Genomic DNA, 18,986 nt, shown 5'->3' with positions numbered 1-18,986 from the left:
TAACAAAATATATATCAACTCAATTTTACATCAATTTAAAGAAATACAACATAAATTTTTATTATAGAAATACACTTGAGTTATTTTTATATTAAATTAGCGCGTTGTCAAACCCTCTAGCGTCCTATCGCGAAAGCATCAATAGTTAAACTATTTTAAGGTTAGTTTAATTGCGGTTGCCGTTCGTGGTGTTTGCGCTTGTTTGTAATGGTTTTGTAGCAATTTTCCGGGTATATTTACAAACACGATGGCGGATGATGCGGATAACGACGATCAGTGGTTGTATGGAGATGCTCCGGACTTGCCAACGGAGGAAAGCGATAATCTCGGCGAACTAGACCCGAATTCTGAGGAGAAGCTGCTCGAAGGAAGCGATGAAGAACAGCAACCACAGGCCGATGAGGAGGTACTCTAACCTAAATATCTAACTTTAGTACTTTTACTTTATATTTTTGCAAATTTTTGGTTTAACCCGTTTACGTAGATATGCAATAGATAGTTTATGATAAAATAAATAAAATAGGACGTTTAATTTTCAATACTTTTTCATAAAAACTGAATGGTATCAGTAATATGATAAGAAAAACTTTTATATTTAAATTTTTAATTCTCTTGCTTTCTATGTATTCCATCATTACTTATTCGAACGAATATAATTAGATGTGTTAACTTTTAATTTATATTTCAGTTACCTCCTGATGAAAATTCTCAGGACAACGCCGAAATTGAATCCGATCAGCCTGCACCACCTGGTGATGATGATGAGTTACCAGGTGAAGAAAAACAAAATGGTGACAAGTCTGAGGATGATGAAGAGAAGGAAGATGGTGACCAGAACGAAAATGAAGATGATGAGGATGATGATAGTGATGATGATGATATCAATGTTGTAATTGGTGATTTTAAAACTACTCCTACATATGCTCCTCCAATGAATATTAAAAGAGGAGGTCTGATAGCTACAGCTGGTGATAAGAGCAAACTGCAGCAACCACAGACTGGCAAGTTCACTGTGGATGAGTTTGAGCAGATGGGAATGATTAATGGAGTACCTGCTGGGGAGTTCAGTTTAGACACAATTGAAGACAAGCCATGGCGGAAGCCTGGTTCGGATATTACTGATTATTTTAATTATGGTTTCAATGAGGATACATGGAAGGCTTACTGTGAACGACAAAAGAGGTAAAGTTGCGGGTAGAAATAACGGTACACGTCGACTCGAATATTAAACTGAATTATATAAGTTTAATCTTGAATCTTTAGCAAGTCATACATTTGTGGCTGCGGTTTTAACGAATAGTCGACTAAGACGATTGGAAAGTAATTGATTGTTTTATTTTGAGCTGAAAATCATGTAATAGTCAATTATTTATTAAAATTTCATGCACAAACGCATTGTATGTTAAAGATTCAAGATTGAACCTACATAAATCAGTTTATTCTTCAAAATTTATTTATTTACATGTGAAAATTGTTTTGAAACTTGAATTATTCTTGCGGTGAAACGTCGTATACCCTGGAAATAATAATTTTATACTAAATGTACTTATTCTAGGATAAGAGTATCCGAATCAGGCGTGGGTATGGTTCCGCTCAACTCAATTGGCATGCCGCGCGGGCCTTTGCCAATTATGAACGACAATAGCAAATATTCAGGTGGATTTACTGGCGTACGCAAGGCTGGACCGCCGCCAGGAAGGCGTATGACGGGTGCGATAGATGTGATTGGCGGTGGGGGCGGGCCACCACCCGGCAAGATGGACACACATCAACCAAAAGAAAATGTCATACAAGTTATGACGGCTGATCGAAGGGAGTACAGCCGCAAACCGCCCGGCTTTCCGGATCTTTCTATGCCTCCGCCAGCTACCTTCGAAGAGTACCAGCCCGAGTTTGGTTTTAATCCGGAACCGGAACCTTTCTACGGCGGTTATGAACCCACACAGGATGTACAGTGGGGTAAGAAGAGTTTTACCATACTTACATACATGGTAAGATTAATATTAATAGTAATATTATTTTTTAAGCTCCTTCAACAAATTCGTGGGCGCCGAATCAGATAAAACCGTTAACGCCTGGTCATCCTCATGGGCCGCCACCGGGCGTACCACCAGTCAACCAACCTCCTCCAAATCTACCGCCTGGTATGGTCCGGCCCGGCAGTCATGACCGTGAACGCGGTGGTAATAATGATCGTGAACGAGCCGAGCGCATTGAACGCCCTGAACGCGATGACGGTTCACCTGCAGTGCGCGACGGTCAACGAGAGCGCGATACCGAGAGTCGTGCGCGATCTGAAAAACCAAAGGATCGTGAACGAGAGCGATCGCATCGCCGTGAGCGGTCACGTAGTCGCAGCCGGCGACATAAGTCGAGATCACGCAGTCCGAGTCATCGCAGTCATCGGAAGAAAAAGTCGAGGAGGCACGATGATAGCGAGTAATGTTTCAGGCATATTGATAAACTTATGTTAATTTGAATGAAGGTTTTTTATAATGTATAAGGAAAAACTAAAACACTACGTTTACATTAACGTTAATGAAGTACTTCCTTTCATCTTATTTAGAGTCTCGACGTTATGTTGACACTTTCATACGATTTAAAGGGAGTGCATTGTGCAAAGGGTTCCACAAACTACAATATGGTAGCCTGCAATTTTAAATAAGTTAATTAGTTTACAAGATATAGAAAATTTTCCACTTTCTAACTTTTGATGCGCATTCTAGTGCATTTCCTGAGGATTTATAAAATACTATTTATAATACTAGATAGCGAAAATATTAAGAAGTTGGAAAAACGTGCGAGGTGTAGGGGCTCCCTTTAATTGCAATATGACTACAAAACATTCAAGATATGTGAATTATTTCACGAGATACGGAGTGTTTTGCACGCCATATGTTTAACTGTTAAAAAAGCAGCAATTTTGGCAAATATTTTAAGGACAACGGGGTAGCGTGATAACATGACAATACGAAACAGCAAATTACGAGTATGCAGCTGGTAAGGTGATATTGAGTGTTTCTTGTAATTGTATAGGACTTTAAAGGACAAGTTATCTTCTAGAGGCAAGTTAAACACGAAAATGAAACAAAACTTTTATTCCAAGCAGAGAAAACAATTGAAACATAATACTAGGGCTTTTTCTTATTTCTATTGCGATTTTTCACATTCGACACCTCGTAGAAGTTGCTACCGATCTTCTTACGTTTACCAGCGCGTTCCGCAGCACGCCTCTGTTTACTTGTTGTCTTCTTCTTGATTGGAGTAACATCTTCAATTTTGAAATCTCCACTGGCAGCTTCCGCGTATAATTGCTGATTTTCTTCCATGTCCGAATAAAAGTTACTAATATCCGAATCAGAATCACTGTCATTCTCATCCTCATCTGATACCTTAATCTTTTTAGCTGGACTTTCTTCATCCTCGGCATTATCATCATCATCATCATCCACATCAGAATTATCCGAATCTATAGTTGTATCAATTTGTGACGTATCACATTCACTCACAGCGCGACTTAAACCTTCAATGGGTTCCAAATTCCGTACATCATCACCTTCATAATCCAACCCAACTCTGATTTTGTTCAAATCCTGAATAACATTTAATTGATGTTCTTGTTCGCTTGAAATTTCCTTCAAACTTTGCAGTGGCTGTTCGTACCCGGGTGGACAGACAAAGAATGGTAATTTACCACGCTGCCAATCATTCAACACCATCCTGGCCGTAATCGTAATATCAGGCTCACCCTTCTTTAATAATTTCCCCGTGCGCTGTGCAAGTTTCTCTAAAAACTCAAGTGGCGTTGCCCATTCATCAATTCGATAAGTTTTACGCATGTATTCAGGTTTAACACGATTCAAAACTTCTGCTGTGTAATCTTCAGGGTTGTTTATAAGTTCAACTCGAACAACACCCTTAAGTACCTTCTCACTATCGGTCTCAGCAGAAGGATAAACTACCCCGGGGCAATCTATCAAATAGATTCGTCGCATCAAAGTTATATACTGCCAAACTTTAAATCTCGCCCGCAATCGGCGCCACTTTGCGAAACTTTTACTGCGCAGTGTAGTAGAAATCACTGACCGATTTACACCAACATTCGGTAACCAAGTAAATTTCACTGAAATGTTTCTTGCGTATTATGAATTTACCCAACTGCCGAAGCAGATTGAGTCAGTGATCCCTTGCCAAAGGATGCGTTAAACTGGCGTGGAACACCAATCGTTTGAGTATTCTTTATTTAACAACGCTAACTGCATCTCGCTTGATTGGGTCTCAGACTGAAATCGACTTTTGTTCAATCTGAAATTAAATGTTTGTGTGGTTTTTCTGTTTTAGGTATTTTTCTAAGTGGCAGGCGCGTACCGGAAGGGTCTCTTGCATCTAACACTTGTGAAGCACATGGAACTGTCTGCTACCTTATATAAATACGTTCCAGATACGTCGTGATTGTCCGGCCGCCATTGCCCAATCGCGGGGAGGATTTCACTCCTGATTTATCTCTAACTATATTTGTATCTTTTCATCCAAATCCTTCTTGTTTTGGTTTGTAAAGCTGTGATAAACTCTTCATTCCTGTTCTACACTGATGTTCGGACGTTTCGGCTCTTTTCGGTCAAAAACACTCTCAAAGGCTTTCCGGTGTCCAAAGGATGTACGCGCGTGCGTTCTTTTGCTTTTTAAAGAGGTAACTGGTAAAGTTGTGGGTTTCATGACTGGATTGAAAAGGGTTTTCATTTGCTGAGCCAAGTTCAGTTTAGATTTTTGTAAGAGCATTTTGTGAGATGACTGAGAATTACCAAACCATTTTGCAGTTGGGTTCAACACGGGCAATAGTGCCGGACATTTCCATCCTTGGAAGAAGGCGCCAGCGTAGAATTTACAGTTTGTCTTTTAGGCTTTGAAATTTCTGTACATTTGAATCCCTTTTTGGCCCATTGCCCTTGGTTCTTGGGACGCAGCCCCTTTTAAATAGCAGTAGGCCGCTCGGGGGTTCATTAAAGGTGCTGAACAGTTTGAAATTTCCGGGGCGCGCGGGTGAGAACTCGCGCGGCGTTTTGTCTATAAAATAAAGCAAGTTATTAGAACAAGAATGTATAATTTAATGAAGAATGTAGCGAGCTAATTCAAACAAAAATGTATTTTGGTTTGATTCGCCCTGCATTATTTAACACCGGTGATTTAATTCACTCGGATAAACAAAAAATAAACACTACCCAAAAGAAACACGTGCGACGCTACGTTTGCGAAGATTCTTACAGGTTATGTTCATTCAAACTTCAAACAGCCCCCTGTCCTTAAATGGGAGAAAGATGCAGAGTTTGCGTGTGTGTCGCGTAATTTTAGGTACTTACTTACTCTGAGTGGCGCTGGTAGTTTAGTTGCACGGTAGCTGTTTTACCGTTTGTGTTGTTATCATATGGCTAAAATACGCAGCACATTGCAGCCGTTTGCAATAGACTTCTCTCTAAATATACGTTCTCTGCAAATAGCGACAACCTTGAACTTGTTTTCTGCAACTTACAGGTTTAAGGACTGGTTCTAACTCTTGTTCCTTCTTTGACTTTTAACAATCGCTTTCGAGTTCCGATCGCAGTCGCCAGGCTAGAGAATTTGAATGCGAATTTGATTCCTTCGTCGGTCGAATTCCGATATAAAATAAAGTAAATAATGACACCCGTTGTCGCACTTTTCATAACAATGTAATTTTATTTATTTCGCAGATAATTATCATCGTCAGCCCTTCTCGGGGGTGTTGTAGCGCATAAAATACTGGTAAGGTATCATTGCTTGCTTCTTTTATACACTCGTGTTCGTAATACATACATCTTTTAATCATTTCGCACGAATGGGGCGGCGGTACAAACTATAGCGAGGCATCTAGAGATGTAGGTTAAATTCTACGATCGGGTTGTACTTATCTGTGGCAGGAATTCGATACCAACCCACGAAGTACAAATTTGCGTTCCCGGCGGAAAAATAATATGAATTAATGAATATTTAGACGATTTGTATTAACTAAAATTATATAGGTATTTAATTTCAAGAGTAAATTACTAAAGGGTAAAAATTTGAATGTTTTATGCTTTGTGTAGTTCTTGAAGAGAGATTTGATGCGATGTTAAAGAAAAGATGTAATTTTATGACAGATGCTTTGATTGACTATTTATGCAGTATTTATTGCTATTAGTGAATATTTACATTTAAATTCAAAATTTAGTTCATTTATTCTGAATTAATACATTCTAGCAACATCTACATTTTAAAGCTTTTGAGTTGTATTGTAAAATCTCTATTTGTTTAGACAGGGTGGTCTATGCACCAGTTCCGTGCGTGTGATACGGACACTGCTATTTAAATACGTGACCATACACTGACCCATAGCAAATCATTCACTGACGACTCCTTATGCACGCCACACTTTTGATACACTTTGTATTTTCTTGCGGTACTCAAAAGTCACCGCAGATGGCGCGCAATAATGCATGTTTTCGCTAAAAATATTCCTGCGAGTGAAAGTCGGCGTGCACAGTTGTAGAGGCCAGCACGCAGCTCTTTTCACTTCGTGCGATAAGTACTAATCTTAAATGGATATTCGTGTTTCGTGTTGTAAATTCGTAATACCGCGTTATATTTGCTGTATTGTGTGATTGTAAATATTTTAGGGGATTGTGCGAACCATTTTTTGTCTTCAGCAAGAACACGACGGGGCGGCTATTCTACCTGGTAAATATTATTATTTAAATAATTATGGCAAATAAGACAATTTTAGACCAAGTTTGGCTTCCTCGAACTCGGATTCATTTCAACACTGTCTAAATTGTGTAACTGAAGTTTTGTTTCTTGTTTATTTCAGTATCTACTCGCGCATTTTGATTTACGGCGTTTGATACACTGGTGAGTGAAATTTTTCATCGTTCATAGTATCTATTTTATTTTAGATCATTTTATTTTGGTAAAATTTTTCTCTTGAACTAATAGTTTTCCCGCAATTTGATAAAATGTAAGCACATTTTCAACAGAAAAATTAAATTTGGAAATTTAAAGTTTTTATTTTATATCTTCCTGTAAGAAGTGCTCATGAGCATTTTATTTGAGTAATATTTTACTTTAGGACCTATAGTTTCCCATGAATTTGACTAAATGTGAACTTACATTTTTTCACAAAAATTAATTTTGTAAATTTAAAGTTTTATTTCGGAAGTTGTTGTTATAGAAGGTCTCCTAGAGCATTTTATTTTATTTTAATAGATTTTACTCTTGGACTCATAGTTTTCCACCAATTTTATCAAATGTGAACATTTTCCACAGAAAGGAATGATCACTTGGGTATAACGAGAGAGAGACGAGGACCGATCTCCCCGTCTCATCTCGAGCGCTGCCAATCATTCCGTGAAACTTGTCACGCAGGTCCACGAGCGGAGGCAGGCATAGTTCGAGTGGGTGGACCGATCTTCGTCTCTCTCACTCTGGCGGCAATACAAACGAATGAGATTTTCTCCGTGCGGTTTTAGTTTTTCGTTGAATGTTTGCTGGTGGTGGAAACAAAATGTGAAGTGCAAGTGAAGTGTTACAACAATTGCAACAAAAGATTGAATAAAATAGCTTACTTACTAACAATTAACATTCTTGAATAAACTTGTAAAAGTAATGAAAGATGGAAAAAGACACGTGTAAACAAAACCCAGAAATTTAGAGGTTATGTTATGATAATAAAATGAATTGTGGTAGTTCTACTATATAAAAAAAATAGTTTGTTTGTAAAAGTAGGTTTGATCGAGATGTTTTACGTGATAACGTCTTGTGGTGATATAAAGTTTTGTTTGTTGCGAATTGTTTGTAACATAAACTTGCACTTCACATTTGCGCACGGTGGATACTGAAAAATAGATAAAGTTTCAAACGTCTAGTACACCGATGAGACTGAAGAAATCACCAAGCCTAACATGATGGATCCCTGTGCGCACATTCCTTCCAACATCCAGTACGCCGATGAGACCGAGGATGCTTTGCCGTCAACGTCTGCACACCCACCACCGCCGAAAAGAAGGCCCCTGCGAATCGTGAGTACAGAAAAACGTGCAGCAGTTATTAGAACCTCTAGGAACAGCCGCGGCGTTTGCGCAGTGCCGCTGAAAGACGACGTAAAGCAAAATTCATCTACGTAGAGCTGCAATTTAGCTCTCGCCAGCGGCACGGTACCAGCAGTGCATCAAGAACAACCTACCTTGGTCTACAAAATGGTTCCCGTCAATACATCGATTCAAATCTACTCTCTCCTGATAACGATTTTGGCCATACTATCTGGTTTGCGATAGATTGCGGTTCAGAAATGACCTAAAGCCATCACCGCTGTACAAAATGCAGATAACTTCAGATTGGTGCGTTACGAAAATCGGCAAAGTACATTCCAGGGATTTACATTGGTTTGCGCCAACTGTAAACGTCTGCCGAATACAGGAAAGCTTCCGAGTTCTGCGAAGATGAACGGCTTCACATATCCTGAGGTACCCAGGTCTACCGCCATTGATCCAACCAGTGAACGGTTGATCTCACCTACTGCCCGCCATTTGGCGTAAAGTATCGTCGACTCCGCTGTCATGATATTTCGGCATGGGATCATTGACGCGATCAACGTTCCAGTCGACGTGCAGGAAATGGTGGAAATGCTTACCGCAACCGGATGAGGACGTAGCAACCACCGCCAACATAAACGAATCTTGCGCACAAAACGAATTACGTTAGCGGATACACGTCTAAACGTACGATCAAGGAAATGGCTGAGGTACTCAGAAGTCGAGCCTTTATCGTTTCGGCATGATATCGAAGTAGATTTGTCGAAGCTGTTTACAGTGCCATCAGAAGAAAATCCCGCCGGATGAACCTGGTCCTCGCATCGAAGCTAAATTTACGAATATACACCTGAATCGGAAATTCTTTGCTGCCAGACAGCAATACCACTATTGTAAACGAAGAGGATTGTCTTGACATCGCACCAGACATCGGAGAACGCCTTTCAACATCATCATCATTTACGACCGTCATGCTGAAGAATTATCATTTCCGCACATTATACTGGTGAACCACGTCGTTTCCCAACATGTGGGAGTTCTGTGACACCTTATACGATGGCGACCAGTGAAATAAGACGAAGTGACAGACGCGGCGCCACGCCTCAAAAATCTTGTAATGCTGCTATGAAGATCTGCATGTCAACGAATGGTGATGGAATTTGCTGCGCACAGTTCCGGAAAGTGCTTGTTACAGAAAACGTAACTCGACGAATGTTGTAGAAGACTCAGAATTTCTTAAAGAATTTGTTATACAAAAACCTTGCCTTTATGAAATCAGTGCCAAACTCCGTCCAGTACTGGGCCCTGGTAAATGGGATCTCTTTGCTATGCTCCACATCAACTTGGGAAGCCGCATCCATCTTTCACTCTAAGTGCAAATGAAGTACGCTGGTTGACATTACTGAACTTACCTCAAATTGAGTAACAAATATCCCGGCAGTTGCTGAAGATCTAAACACATCAGAGCGGTGCAGCTTAGTGAGCGCACATCCGTTATGCTGCATATATTTTCTACAAACTTGTTGGTACATTGATGAACATGTTGGAAAGCGTCGAATTATAATCCGTTCGGCCAATACTTGTTAGCATTATTTTCTTCGCATTGAGTTCCGCTAAGCATCGCGGAAGTCCTCACGCTCATATTTTACTGTGGCTGGAACAACGACCCCGAAACCGTTTCCCAGTAATATGCCCAACACCATCGAACTTGTGGAGAAATCTGGGTTCAGTTGCAAAAAGAAGATGTGCCTAACGATACCATCTTACCCAACCAACATATAAGCACACTTTCACCTGCACGAAACGAGGCGAAACGACTACAGATTTGAATCCCGTACTGGCTAATGCTGACTACCCGTGTATTGGTACCAATGCCAAAACTGATGGACGCTGCGTTGCATTCCAGAAAAGGGTAAAGAGCTACGAACTTCCCCTTAGCGACCGTAAAGGCCATATGCTGGGGCATGGACGGACTTCGAGGACCAATATAGTTTGACGTTCGATGCATACCCGACGTAGTGCGTTCAACTCTGCGCAGGCCATTGTTGTTCAAACGCAACTTCGACCAACTGATGACGAACATTCAACCCTTACCTTGCTGGTGAAATTAACCCAACATTGACATCCAGTTTATTCTTAGATGATTATAGCTGCGCACAGTACGTCGTGGAATACGTTAACAAATCGGCTCGCGGAATGGGTAACTTGAATCGAGAGCTGGCGAAAATGATGCAAGAGCATCCCGAACGGGACTACACGGCCAATTGAAGGTCGGAGTATTAAACTTCTAAATGCAGTTGAAATGTCGGCACAAGAAGCAGCGTGGTATTTATTACGACAAACCGACGAGCGAAACAAGCCGTCAAGTCGTGTACATACCAACAGTATGGCTATCGGAGAGACAACGTTGCCGCAAACGTCGTGTACAAATGAATCGCGAAGGAATTGATGCTGACAGTACAGACGTATGGACCAAAATATCATTCCAGCGATATGAAGAACGACCTCCCTTCCTGGAACCTGTATATTTGGCCGAAGCTTGCTTCGTGGTATGCTAAATGTCAAGATTTCATCGACAATGAAGACGACGTGGACGTGCATGAGTATGAAAATTTGAACCAGAGACCGAAAAAAAAACGACGTCAAGACAATATCGCAGACGACAGATGGGACGGATCATACGATACAGGCATTACGAAGTAGATGAAATTGTCAACTATCAACGTGAGATGGTGCTGCTGTATCTGCCCTTCCGCAATGAATTATCTGAAATTGTTGATTGCAATAAATTTCTACAATTATACAACGACAACAAGGATGTCATCATGGAACGCCGTCAGATATACGAGAAAAATCTTAACATCGACAGTGTGCTACAGGAGCTTGGAAGCAATGATGATTCTGCAAAATCTAACAGCACAGAACCAGCGGAAACTGAGGCAAGGAGAGTGTCTGTCGAACAGTCTTCAGAAAGTGCCGAAATTAACGATGACGTGAATTCAAATCGTTCCACGAGAAGGATTTTCGGTTGTAAAGAAACGTAGCAATGTGATGCCAAAACAGAAGTACTGTGAGCTGATTCGAACTACCAACCCTGAACAACGTGAGCTGATTCTTGAGGTTATACATCGTTTGCATGGCTGCGGAGATGAGGTCGTTGACGCAATTCAAGTATTCTTCACAGGACCGGCGGGCTGCGGGAAAACTTATACATTGAAAAGCTTGATGGAGACCTACAACCGCTACACTCAAAATCACAACTCACTTAACAATGCCTACTTGGCTTGTGCAAGTACAGGTAAAGCAGCAGTTCCTCTTGGTGGAACAACAGTTCACTCAGCGTTCCGTCTTACAACATCTCGAGTCATAAAGCACTCCATCTTCTGGAAACGTTGCAAGCATACAGGAACATGCTGTCCGTTGGCGTAAGAGCCGTTTTCATCGACGAGATCAGCATGATGAGTGCGGCTATACTGCGTAAAAACAATTATCGACTGCAACAGATCACTTGTAATTTAGATCAACCATTTGGAGGCATTCATGTGATCTTATGATAGCGGTAGCAGTGACAGGGCACCCTACAAAGGTGGGCGGTAGTATGACTTTTATTCAGGGCACCTCGGAAGGTAGCGGTAAAAGTGACTCAAAAGTTCAGGGCACCGTTCAAAAGGTTGCGGGTAGAAGTGACTCGTGTTCAGGCACCGTTCGAAGGTAGCGGTAAAAGTGACTGTGTTCAGGGCACCATTCGAAGGTTGCGGCAGAACTGACTCGCTGTGTTCAGGCACCGTTCGAAGGTAGCGTGCGTAGAAGTGATTCGTGTTCACGGCACCCTACGAAGGTAGCGGTAGAAAATGACTCGTATTAAGGGCAACTGCCCGAAGATAGCGGTAAAAGTGACTCGTGTTCGGGGCACCGTTCGGTTGGGTTGCGGTAGAAGTGACTCGTGTTCAGGGCACCGTATGAAGGTAAAGTGGAGAAGTGACTCGTGTTTAGGCACCGTTCGAAGGTATCGGTAAAAGTGGACTCGTGTTCAGCAACTGCTCCGAAGGTTGCGGAGAAGTGACTCGTGTCTGTGGCAACTGCATGAAGGTGAAGCGGGAAAAGTGATCGTGTTCAGGGCACCGTCTGAAGGTATCGGTAAAGTGACTCGTGTTCGGGGCACCGTTCGAAGGTTGCGGGAGAAGTGACCGTGTTCAGGGCAATCGTATGAAGGTAGCGGGAAAAGTGACTCGTGTTCAGGGCACCGTCTGATACCGGTAAAAGTGACTCGTGTTCGGGGCAATCGTCTGAAGGTTGCGGAGAAGTGACTGTGTCTGTAAGGCACCGTAAGGAAGGTAGCGGGAAAAGTGATTCCGTGTTCAGGGCACCGTTCGAAGGTATCGGTAAAAGTGACTCTTGTTCACGGCACTCTACGAAGATAGCGGTAGAAGTGACTCGTGTTAAGGGCACCGTTCGAAGGTAGCGGTAAAAGTGACTCGTATTCAGGGCACCGTACGAAGGTAGCGGTAGAAGTGACTCGTGTTCAGGGCACCGTTCGAAGGTAGCGGTAGAAGTGATTCGTGTTCAGGGCACCATTCGAAGGTATCGGTAAAGTGACTCGTGTTTAGGGCACCGTTCGAAGGTTGCGGGAGAAGTGACTCGTGTTCAGGGCACCGTATGAAGGTAGCGGGAAAAGTGACTCGTGTTCAGGGCACCGTTCGAAGGTATCGGTAAAAGTGACTCGTGTTCGGGGCACCATTCGAAGGTTGCGGGAGAAGTGACTCGTGTTCAGGGCACCGTATGAAGGTAGCGGGAAAAGTGACTCGTGTTCAGGGCACCGTTCGAAGGTATCGGTAAAAGTGACTCGTGTTCGGGGCACCGTTCGAAGGTTGCGGGAGAAGTGACTCGTGTTCAGGGCACCGTATGAAGGTAGCGGGAAAAGTGACTCGTGTTCAGGGCACCGTTCGAAGGTATCGGTAAAAGTGACTCTTGTTCACGGCACTCTACGAAGATAGCAGTAGAAGTGACTCGTGTTCAGGGCACCGTTCGAAGGTAGCGGTAAAAGTGACTCGTGTTCAGGGCACCATTCGAAGGTTGCGGTAGAACTGACTCGTGTTCAGGGCACCGTTCGAAGGTAGCGGTAAAAGTGACTCGTGTTCAGGGCACCATTCGAAGGTTGCGGTAGAACTGACTCGTGTTCAGGGCACCGTTCGAAGGTAGCGGTAGAAGTGATTCGTGTTCACGGCACCCTACGAAGGTAGCGGTAGAAGTGACTCGTATTAAGGGCACCGTTCGAAGATAGCGGTAAAAGTGACTCGTGTTCGGGGCACCGTTCGAAGGTTGCGGTAGAAGTGACTCGTGTTCAGGGCACCGTATGAAGGTATCGGTAAAGTGACTCTTGTTCACGGCACTCTACGAAGGTAGCGGTAGAAGTGACTCGTGTTCAGGGCACCGTTCGAAGGTAGCGGTAAAAGTGACTCGTGTTCAGGGCACCATTCGAAGGTTGCGGTAGAACTGACTCGTGTTCAGGGCACCGTTCGAAGGTAGCGGTAGAAGTGATTCGTGTTCACGGCACCCTACGAAGGTAGCGGTAGAAGTGACTCGTATTAAGGGCACCGTTCGAAGGTAGCGGTAAAAGTGACTCGTGTTCGGGGCACCGTTCGAAGGTTGCGGTAGAAGTGACTCGTGTTCAGGGCACCGTATGAAGGTAGCGGGAGAAGTGACTCGTGTTCAGGGCACCGTTCGAAGGTAGCGGTAGAAGTGACTCGTGTTTAGGGCACCGTACGAGCGTTATAGAGAATATTTAAATTAGTCTCGATGTAGGGATATATTGGTAAATTACAAATTCCTCCTTTTCCTCATCCTTATTGCATCCCAAAACCAATATATTCTTTTCTTATGCCGAGAAATATTGAAACTAAAAGAAGATTTCGTGTACCTATATGTGTTATTTCAATATTGTGAATTTTTACTTTCGTCTTCTCAAGTACGAGTTTACCACTACGTTTGTTTGTAAACAACTTTTTTGTTCGACTGACGTGTATTATCGCGACGTACCTGCCTTGTACCCGGTAACGCGTAGCGCACACGGCAGTCGTTTCACCGCATGGTCCGCGAGCGCGCCTAACTACAAGCCATGTGTTTTCAGACTTCAATTATTCAATTAATGGTCGTGTATTCTTATCGTCATCAGCAAAATATTCGTAACGAGCATGTGTGGCTATTTTGTTTGATGAGTTGTGACAGTTAGAGTGTTCTAAGTAAGAAATAAATGTCTGTTAATTTCTGCGCCGAGTTTTCAGTTGATAAGATATACCTATTCCTGGATCGAAAATCTCTTCATCATTGCACTGGTAGGTGTGTAATTAATTTTTTTCGCGCAAAGTTAAGACGGTTTACATTAAATTGATGATTTATTTTATTCCATTTTAGGGATATTAATTTTGCAGATTACAAACACGTGGTAGCATTTTTATCAGAATTCTTAGTTCCGTTTCCGAAAATAACATGCATAATTTAATTATTAAAGCATCTTAGAATTATTAAAATGACAATAATCATGTGGTCGACCACGCTCACTTTGCCGTCGACCGTCGGCTCGTTCCTCTTTCCGCTGAACGTTTTTAATTGAATTACACTCCTTAGCATCATTAAATGAAAAAGTTTCTTGTTGATCTAATAAAATCTTGTACGTTGAATAGTTTTTCGCTCCATATATCTTAATCTTTACAAGTAACTAGTTATTTTTATCGTGTTTACCTACTGTATTACAACGCGCCGTCGCTTGTCGTCAGCTGATTTGAATGTTCTGCCGAATGTTCTATCAATTTATTATGATGCTTCGCCCGACGGTTACCATATGCAGTTGATGCTATCATCAAATGATAACTATATACACAATACAGTGGAGTTGCGGTAATCCGAACCTAGTCTAATCCGGCACCCCTCGTAATCCGATCATAAATGTATATGTTGCAGTCAATGCATACATTTAGTAAATGTATATTCGCTAAAATTCGTAGTTAAAGTATTCATTGTAACTGAAATGAACACATTAGCTAGTGGATGTATGCATTCACGGGCTGCTTCTAGTCAGTGGGTTGTGTGTTAAATCCGTTGATTAAATCGTTAAATTTGCCGTGAAACCTTAAACCTAACCTCTTTATTCGCGATGCACTGTGTGCTGTTGGCTGTTGCTCAATCTGTGCTGTTTGAGAGAGTATTCCCTGGCTGATTGTTGTTGTTTTTTTATTCGTGCTGCACCGTGTGCTTCAATCTGTTGCTGTTTGAGAGAGTATACACTGGCTGATTGTTGGATGGTAAGTGAGTTATTTAAATTATATGTGTCCATAGAAATTAATAATTTTTAATTAGTTTTAGCCATAAATATAAAATGGATAAACAAGCAATGAAAGATAAATTCTACCAATATATTAAGAATACTCCACAAAAAGCTAACGGCTTTCGTATTACTACGGAAAGATATACTCAACTAATAAGTGATGTTAAATTCGCTAAATCTGCTCAGAAAAAAGAAAATCGTCACTTCTGGTTACTAAAACATTATGATACAGTGTATGTGGGTAATGTGGATAAACTAATTGCACCAATAGCAGATGAAAAAGTGCTGTATTATGTTACTGTTGAAGAATTGTTTGAAGTTTTATATGAAACTCATTTATCAATTGGACATGGAGGACGAGACAGAATGAAAAAGGAGCTTAACCTTTGCTTTAAAAATATAACAGCACAAGATATTCAAACATTTTTAAATAATTGTGAAGTGTGCCTTAAAAAAAGGGCGAATGAAAAGAAAGGCTTGGTGGTTAAGCCAATGGTGTTTTCTCATTTTAATTCAAGATGTCAAGTAGATTTAATTGACTTCCAATCACAGCCAGATGATAATTATAAATTTATATTGGTGTACCAGGACCACTTAACAAAGTTTGTCATTCTTAGAGCCCTTAAGAATAAGACAGCTGATGAAGTTGCTGATCAACTCCTTCAAATTTTTTTACTATTTGGGGCACCATCTATTTTGCAATCGGACAATGGCCGAGAATTTGTTAACCACGTCATTGATGATTTGAAAGGTTTATGGCCTGAATTAAAAATTGTGCATGGGAAGCCACGCCACAGCCAGTCTCAAGGCAGTGTGGAGCGTGCGAATCAAGATATTGAGAATATTTTAACCGCATGGATGCAACATAATCAAACTAGTAATTGGAGTAGAGGACTGGGTTATGTGCAGTTTATGAAAAATCGAGCCCTTCACGCTGGTATAAAGCGAAGTCCTTACGAGGCAAGGTTTGGACAACCCGCCAAGGTCGGCCTTACCTCTTCTTCCCTACCACATGAGGTATTAAGCAGTATAAACAGTGAAGAAGATTTGGAAAATATTCTTAAAAATATCAACTGTAATGAAGAAAGTGTCCAGGAGATTCCACGAGTTGAAGTTATTGCGGAAGAGGATCTAGATCTAGAATCAGATAATGTGCAGACAAATTGTGCAACTCCAAATGTCATGGAAGTTTAAATTGTGCAAACAAATAACGTTTTTTACTAATTTTACTTATGTTTATGTTTCAAATTATTCTTTCTATTATATTGTATTTTTTTAGCTAAGTAAAGTTAAGTAAACACTTACTGTACGCTATACCCTCACAATATCGCCAAAACGATATTTTTACTAAACCATTGCAAGTCAATGCAAGTATTTGTCAAGCCTGATGTGGATAGCTATTTCGACCATTAGAGGTCTCATCAGCACACCTACTGGCTTGACAATTGTATTTTTTTGCTTTATATTTATAGCTTTTCTATTTTTATGTTATAACTAGTTAACCGGGCAAACGTTGTTTTGCCATATAAATTATTTCTAGTTTCTAGATAAATTTTAGTGTAGACAAAAAGTAACTTACTTATTATAAAAAATAGGGGTTGGTGATAAGAAACCAAAAATTTAGGGTTGTATGTATATTTTAATGCCACATTAAAAAAATAAAAACAAAAAATTTCTACCAAAATTTTAAAAAAATTAAGGGTGAACAACCCTTATCACTTAGAGATATGAAGTTACCGATTCTCAGACCTACTGAATGCGCATATAATAATTTTCTTTGAGCGGGATGAAAAATGATTAAATTACTAAAATGGCTATAAAGAAATAGGGGTTGGTGATAAAAAACTAAAAATTTAGGGTTGTATGTATTTTTTAATTCCACATTCCAAAAAAAATAAAAACAAAAGAATTTGTCCAAAAATTTAAAAAAAAGTTAAGGGTGAACAACCCTTATCACTTAGGGGTATGAAAAATAGATGTCAGCCGATTCTCAGACCTACTGAATACGCATATAAAATTTGGTAAAAATCGGTAAAGCCGTTTCGGAGGAGTATGGAAACAAACACTGTGACACGCAAATTTTATATATATAGATTAGCTTTAGTGCAATCATCATCGAGTCAATTATTAATTCATTTTTTCGCATATATTTTACTTAATATTATAACCTATTTACGTTGTTCAAACTTTTGTTCTAAATTATTATGTGTTTCAATTTAAAACTAAAATTTTTATTTAATATAACCTAGTTTTACTGTTCAAACTTAATCATTGTGTGTGTTCTAATTTCAATTTCCCGATTCAACATTTATGTTTTATCCTGAATCTAGAACGGCGATCATGGTCTTGCGCCTGTAAAAAACTTGTTCCAACAAAATTTTATTTTAAAATTCATCAATTAACGCTTTGACTGCAGTTGGTTAGTAACTCTGCATACATTACCTAGGTAATACATGCATTCATTAGTTAAAGTGTTCATTCTAATAATGAGTGAACACTTTGACAGCTGTTGGTTAGTAAATGTATACATTACCTAGTTAATGCATGCATTCACTAGTTAAAGTGTTCATTCTAATAGTGAGTGAACACTTTGACTAAAATGGGTAGTGAATGTATGCATTGACTAGTCAATGTATACATTGACTGTAATGTACACTTTGACTGCAACATATATATCATACTGTGGAATCCCGGTAATCCGACAATCACTTTGCAGGGCATTGTCGGATGAGCGAATTTGTCGGATTATAGAAAACTGCCTAAGAGCCCTTACAGTCCGGAATTTTTTTCAAAAAAATACCTTGTAATCCGACAAATTACAAATCCTAAAGTACAAACATATGGCATGACCATGTCGGACCATGTCTTATTGGATCTGTAATTTATCGGATTACAAGGTACTCTTATGTAAAAAATTCCGTACTGTAGGGGTTTTAGGCAGCCCTCTATAATCCGACGAATTCGATAATCCGACACTGCCCTGCAAAGTGATTGTCGGATTACTGAGATTCCACTGTATATTAAAATGTAAGTGTTTTATTCTCGTAACACCTTTTTACTCACCTTTTCCGATGATTTTCGGGTAAAATCTTTGAATTCATATTAAAACCTAGTTGTTTCGTTGTAAATTTCCTTCGTTATGATGTGAATATTGACCATATTTGTAGTTTGTAACATCCTGTATATAAGTTTTCCCAACCGAGCGTAGGAAATCGCTTATATTTGTGAGTTTTGAGTGTTCTTTGTTTTAAACTTGGGATTTTCCGTCTGGAACACCCTGTATATTTGTTTTTCTTTGTGTCCGTGAAAATTATGCTTCAGCTGTTGTTTTAGGGCTTTCCTTTTTGCTCTTCGAATTTTCTTTTTGCAACACCCTGTTTATTAGTTTTCCGGAGCATCGGTTGAAAGCGAGCAATATTTGTAGTGTTTAAATGCTTTCACCTTTGATCGTTGAATTTTCTATTTGTGACTTCCTGTATAATAGTTTTCCTTCACATCCCTGAAAATTTTGCTTTGACCCTTATTAGAATTTAACTTCTGGCACTTTGAATTTTCTTTCTAACACCCCGTGTCTTAGTTTCCCATACGTC

At 40.3% G+C, this 18,986-nt stretch overlaps 2 protein-coding genes and 1 pseudogene across 4 annotated transcripts; 2 read left to right on the top strand and 1 right to left on the bottom strand.

Moving 5' to 3' along the window:
* The first annotated feature begins 147 nt into the window (after positions 1 to 147).
* Positions 148 to 2,533, top strand: Fip1 (Factor interacting with poly(A) polymerase 1). Its single transcript, XM_065306911.1, has 4 exons — positions 148 to 406; positions 689 to 1,182; positions 1,556 to 1,959; positions 2,028 to 2,533. The coding sequence occupies exons 1-4, from the start codon at positions 248 to 250 to the stop codon at positions 2,441 to 2,443; spliced, it is 1,473 nt and encodes a 490-aa protein (XP_065162983.1). The 5' UTR covers positions 148 to 247; the 3' UTR covers positions 2,444 to 2,533.
* Positions 2,534 to 3,083: 550 nt separating this feature from the next.
* LOC135795593 (nucleolar GTP-binding protein 2-like) lies at positions 3,084 to 4,467 on the bottom strand (annotated as a pseudogene).
* Positions 4,468 to 15,061: 10,594 nt separating this feature from the next.
* On the top strand, positions 15,062 to 17,664 carry LOC135796096 (KRAB-A domain-containing protein 2-like). 3 transcript variants are annotated; one of them, XM_065307991.1, is made up of 2 exons: positions 15,062 to 15,373; positions 15,435 to 17,664. In XM_065307991.1, the coding sequence occupies exon 2, from the start codon at positions 15,448 to 15,450 to the stop codon at positions 16,588 to 16,590; it is 1,143 nt and encodes a 380-aa protein (XP_065164063.1). In that variant the 5' UTR covers positions 15,062 to 15,373; positions 15,435 to 15,447; the 3' UTR covers positions 16,591 to 17,664. The 3 variants fall into 3 exon arrangements, with proteins under 3 accessions (XP_065164063.1, XP_065164064.1, XP_065164066.1); XM_065307992.1 differs by having other exon boundaries at positions 15,429 to 17,664; XM_065307994.1 differs by having other exon boundaries at positions 15,062 to 15,377; positions 15,429 to 17,664.
* The last annotated feature ends 1,322 nt before the right edge of the window (positions 17,665 to 18,986 follow it).

The sequence above is a fragment of the Atheta coriaria genome, unplaced genomic scaffold (assembly GCF_025399875.1).
Source record: "Atheta coriaria isolate IRGN ID8LTWV9N9 unplaced genomic scaffold, Caltech_Dcor_3.1 hic_scaffold_7_pilon, whole genome shotgun sequence".
Lineage (NCBI taxonomy): Eukaryota > Metazoa > Arthropoda > Insecta > Coleoptera > Staphylinidae > Dalotia > Dalotia coriaria.
The sequence above is the reverse complement of the archived record's forward strand: the minus strand, read 5'-3'. Positions and strand labels throughout refer to the sequence as shown.

What these genes read in the sequence shown, in the direction of transcription:
- LOC135796096 (XM_065307991.1), top strand. Translation starts at nt 15,448, where the DNA reads ATGGATAAACAAGCAATGAAAGATAAATTCTACCAATATATTAAGAAT.
- Fip1 (XM_065306911.1), top strand. Translation starts at nt 248, where the DNA reads ATGGCGGATGATGCGGATAACGACGATCAGTGGTTGTATGGAGATGCT. An exon ending in AACCACAGGCCGATGAGGAG is followed by an intron (nt 407 to 688) that starts GTACTCTAACCT and finishes TTTATATTTCAG; the next exon opens with TTACCTCCTGATGAAAATTC. An exon ending in TACTGTGAACGACAAAAGAG is followed by an intron (nt 1,183 to 1,555) that starts GTAAAGTTGCGG and finishes TACTTATTCTAG; the next exon opens with GATAAGAGTATCCGAATCAG.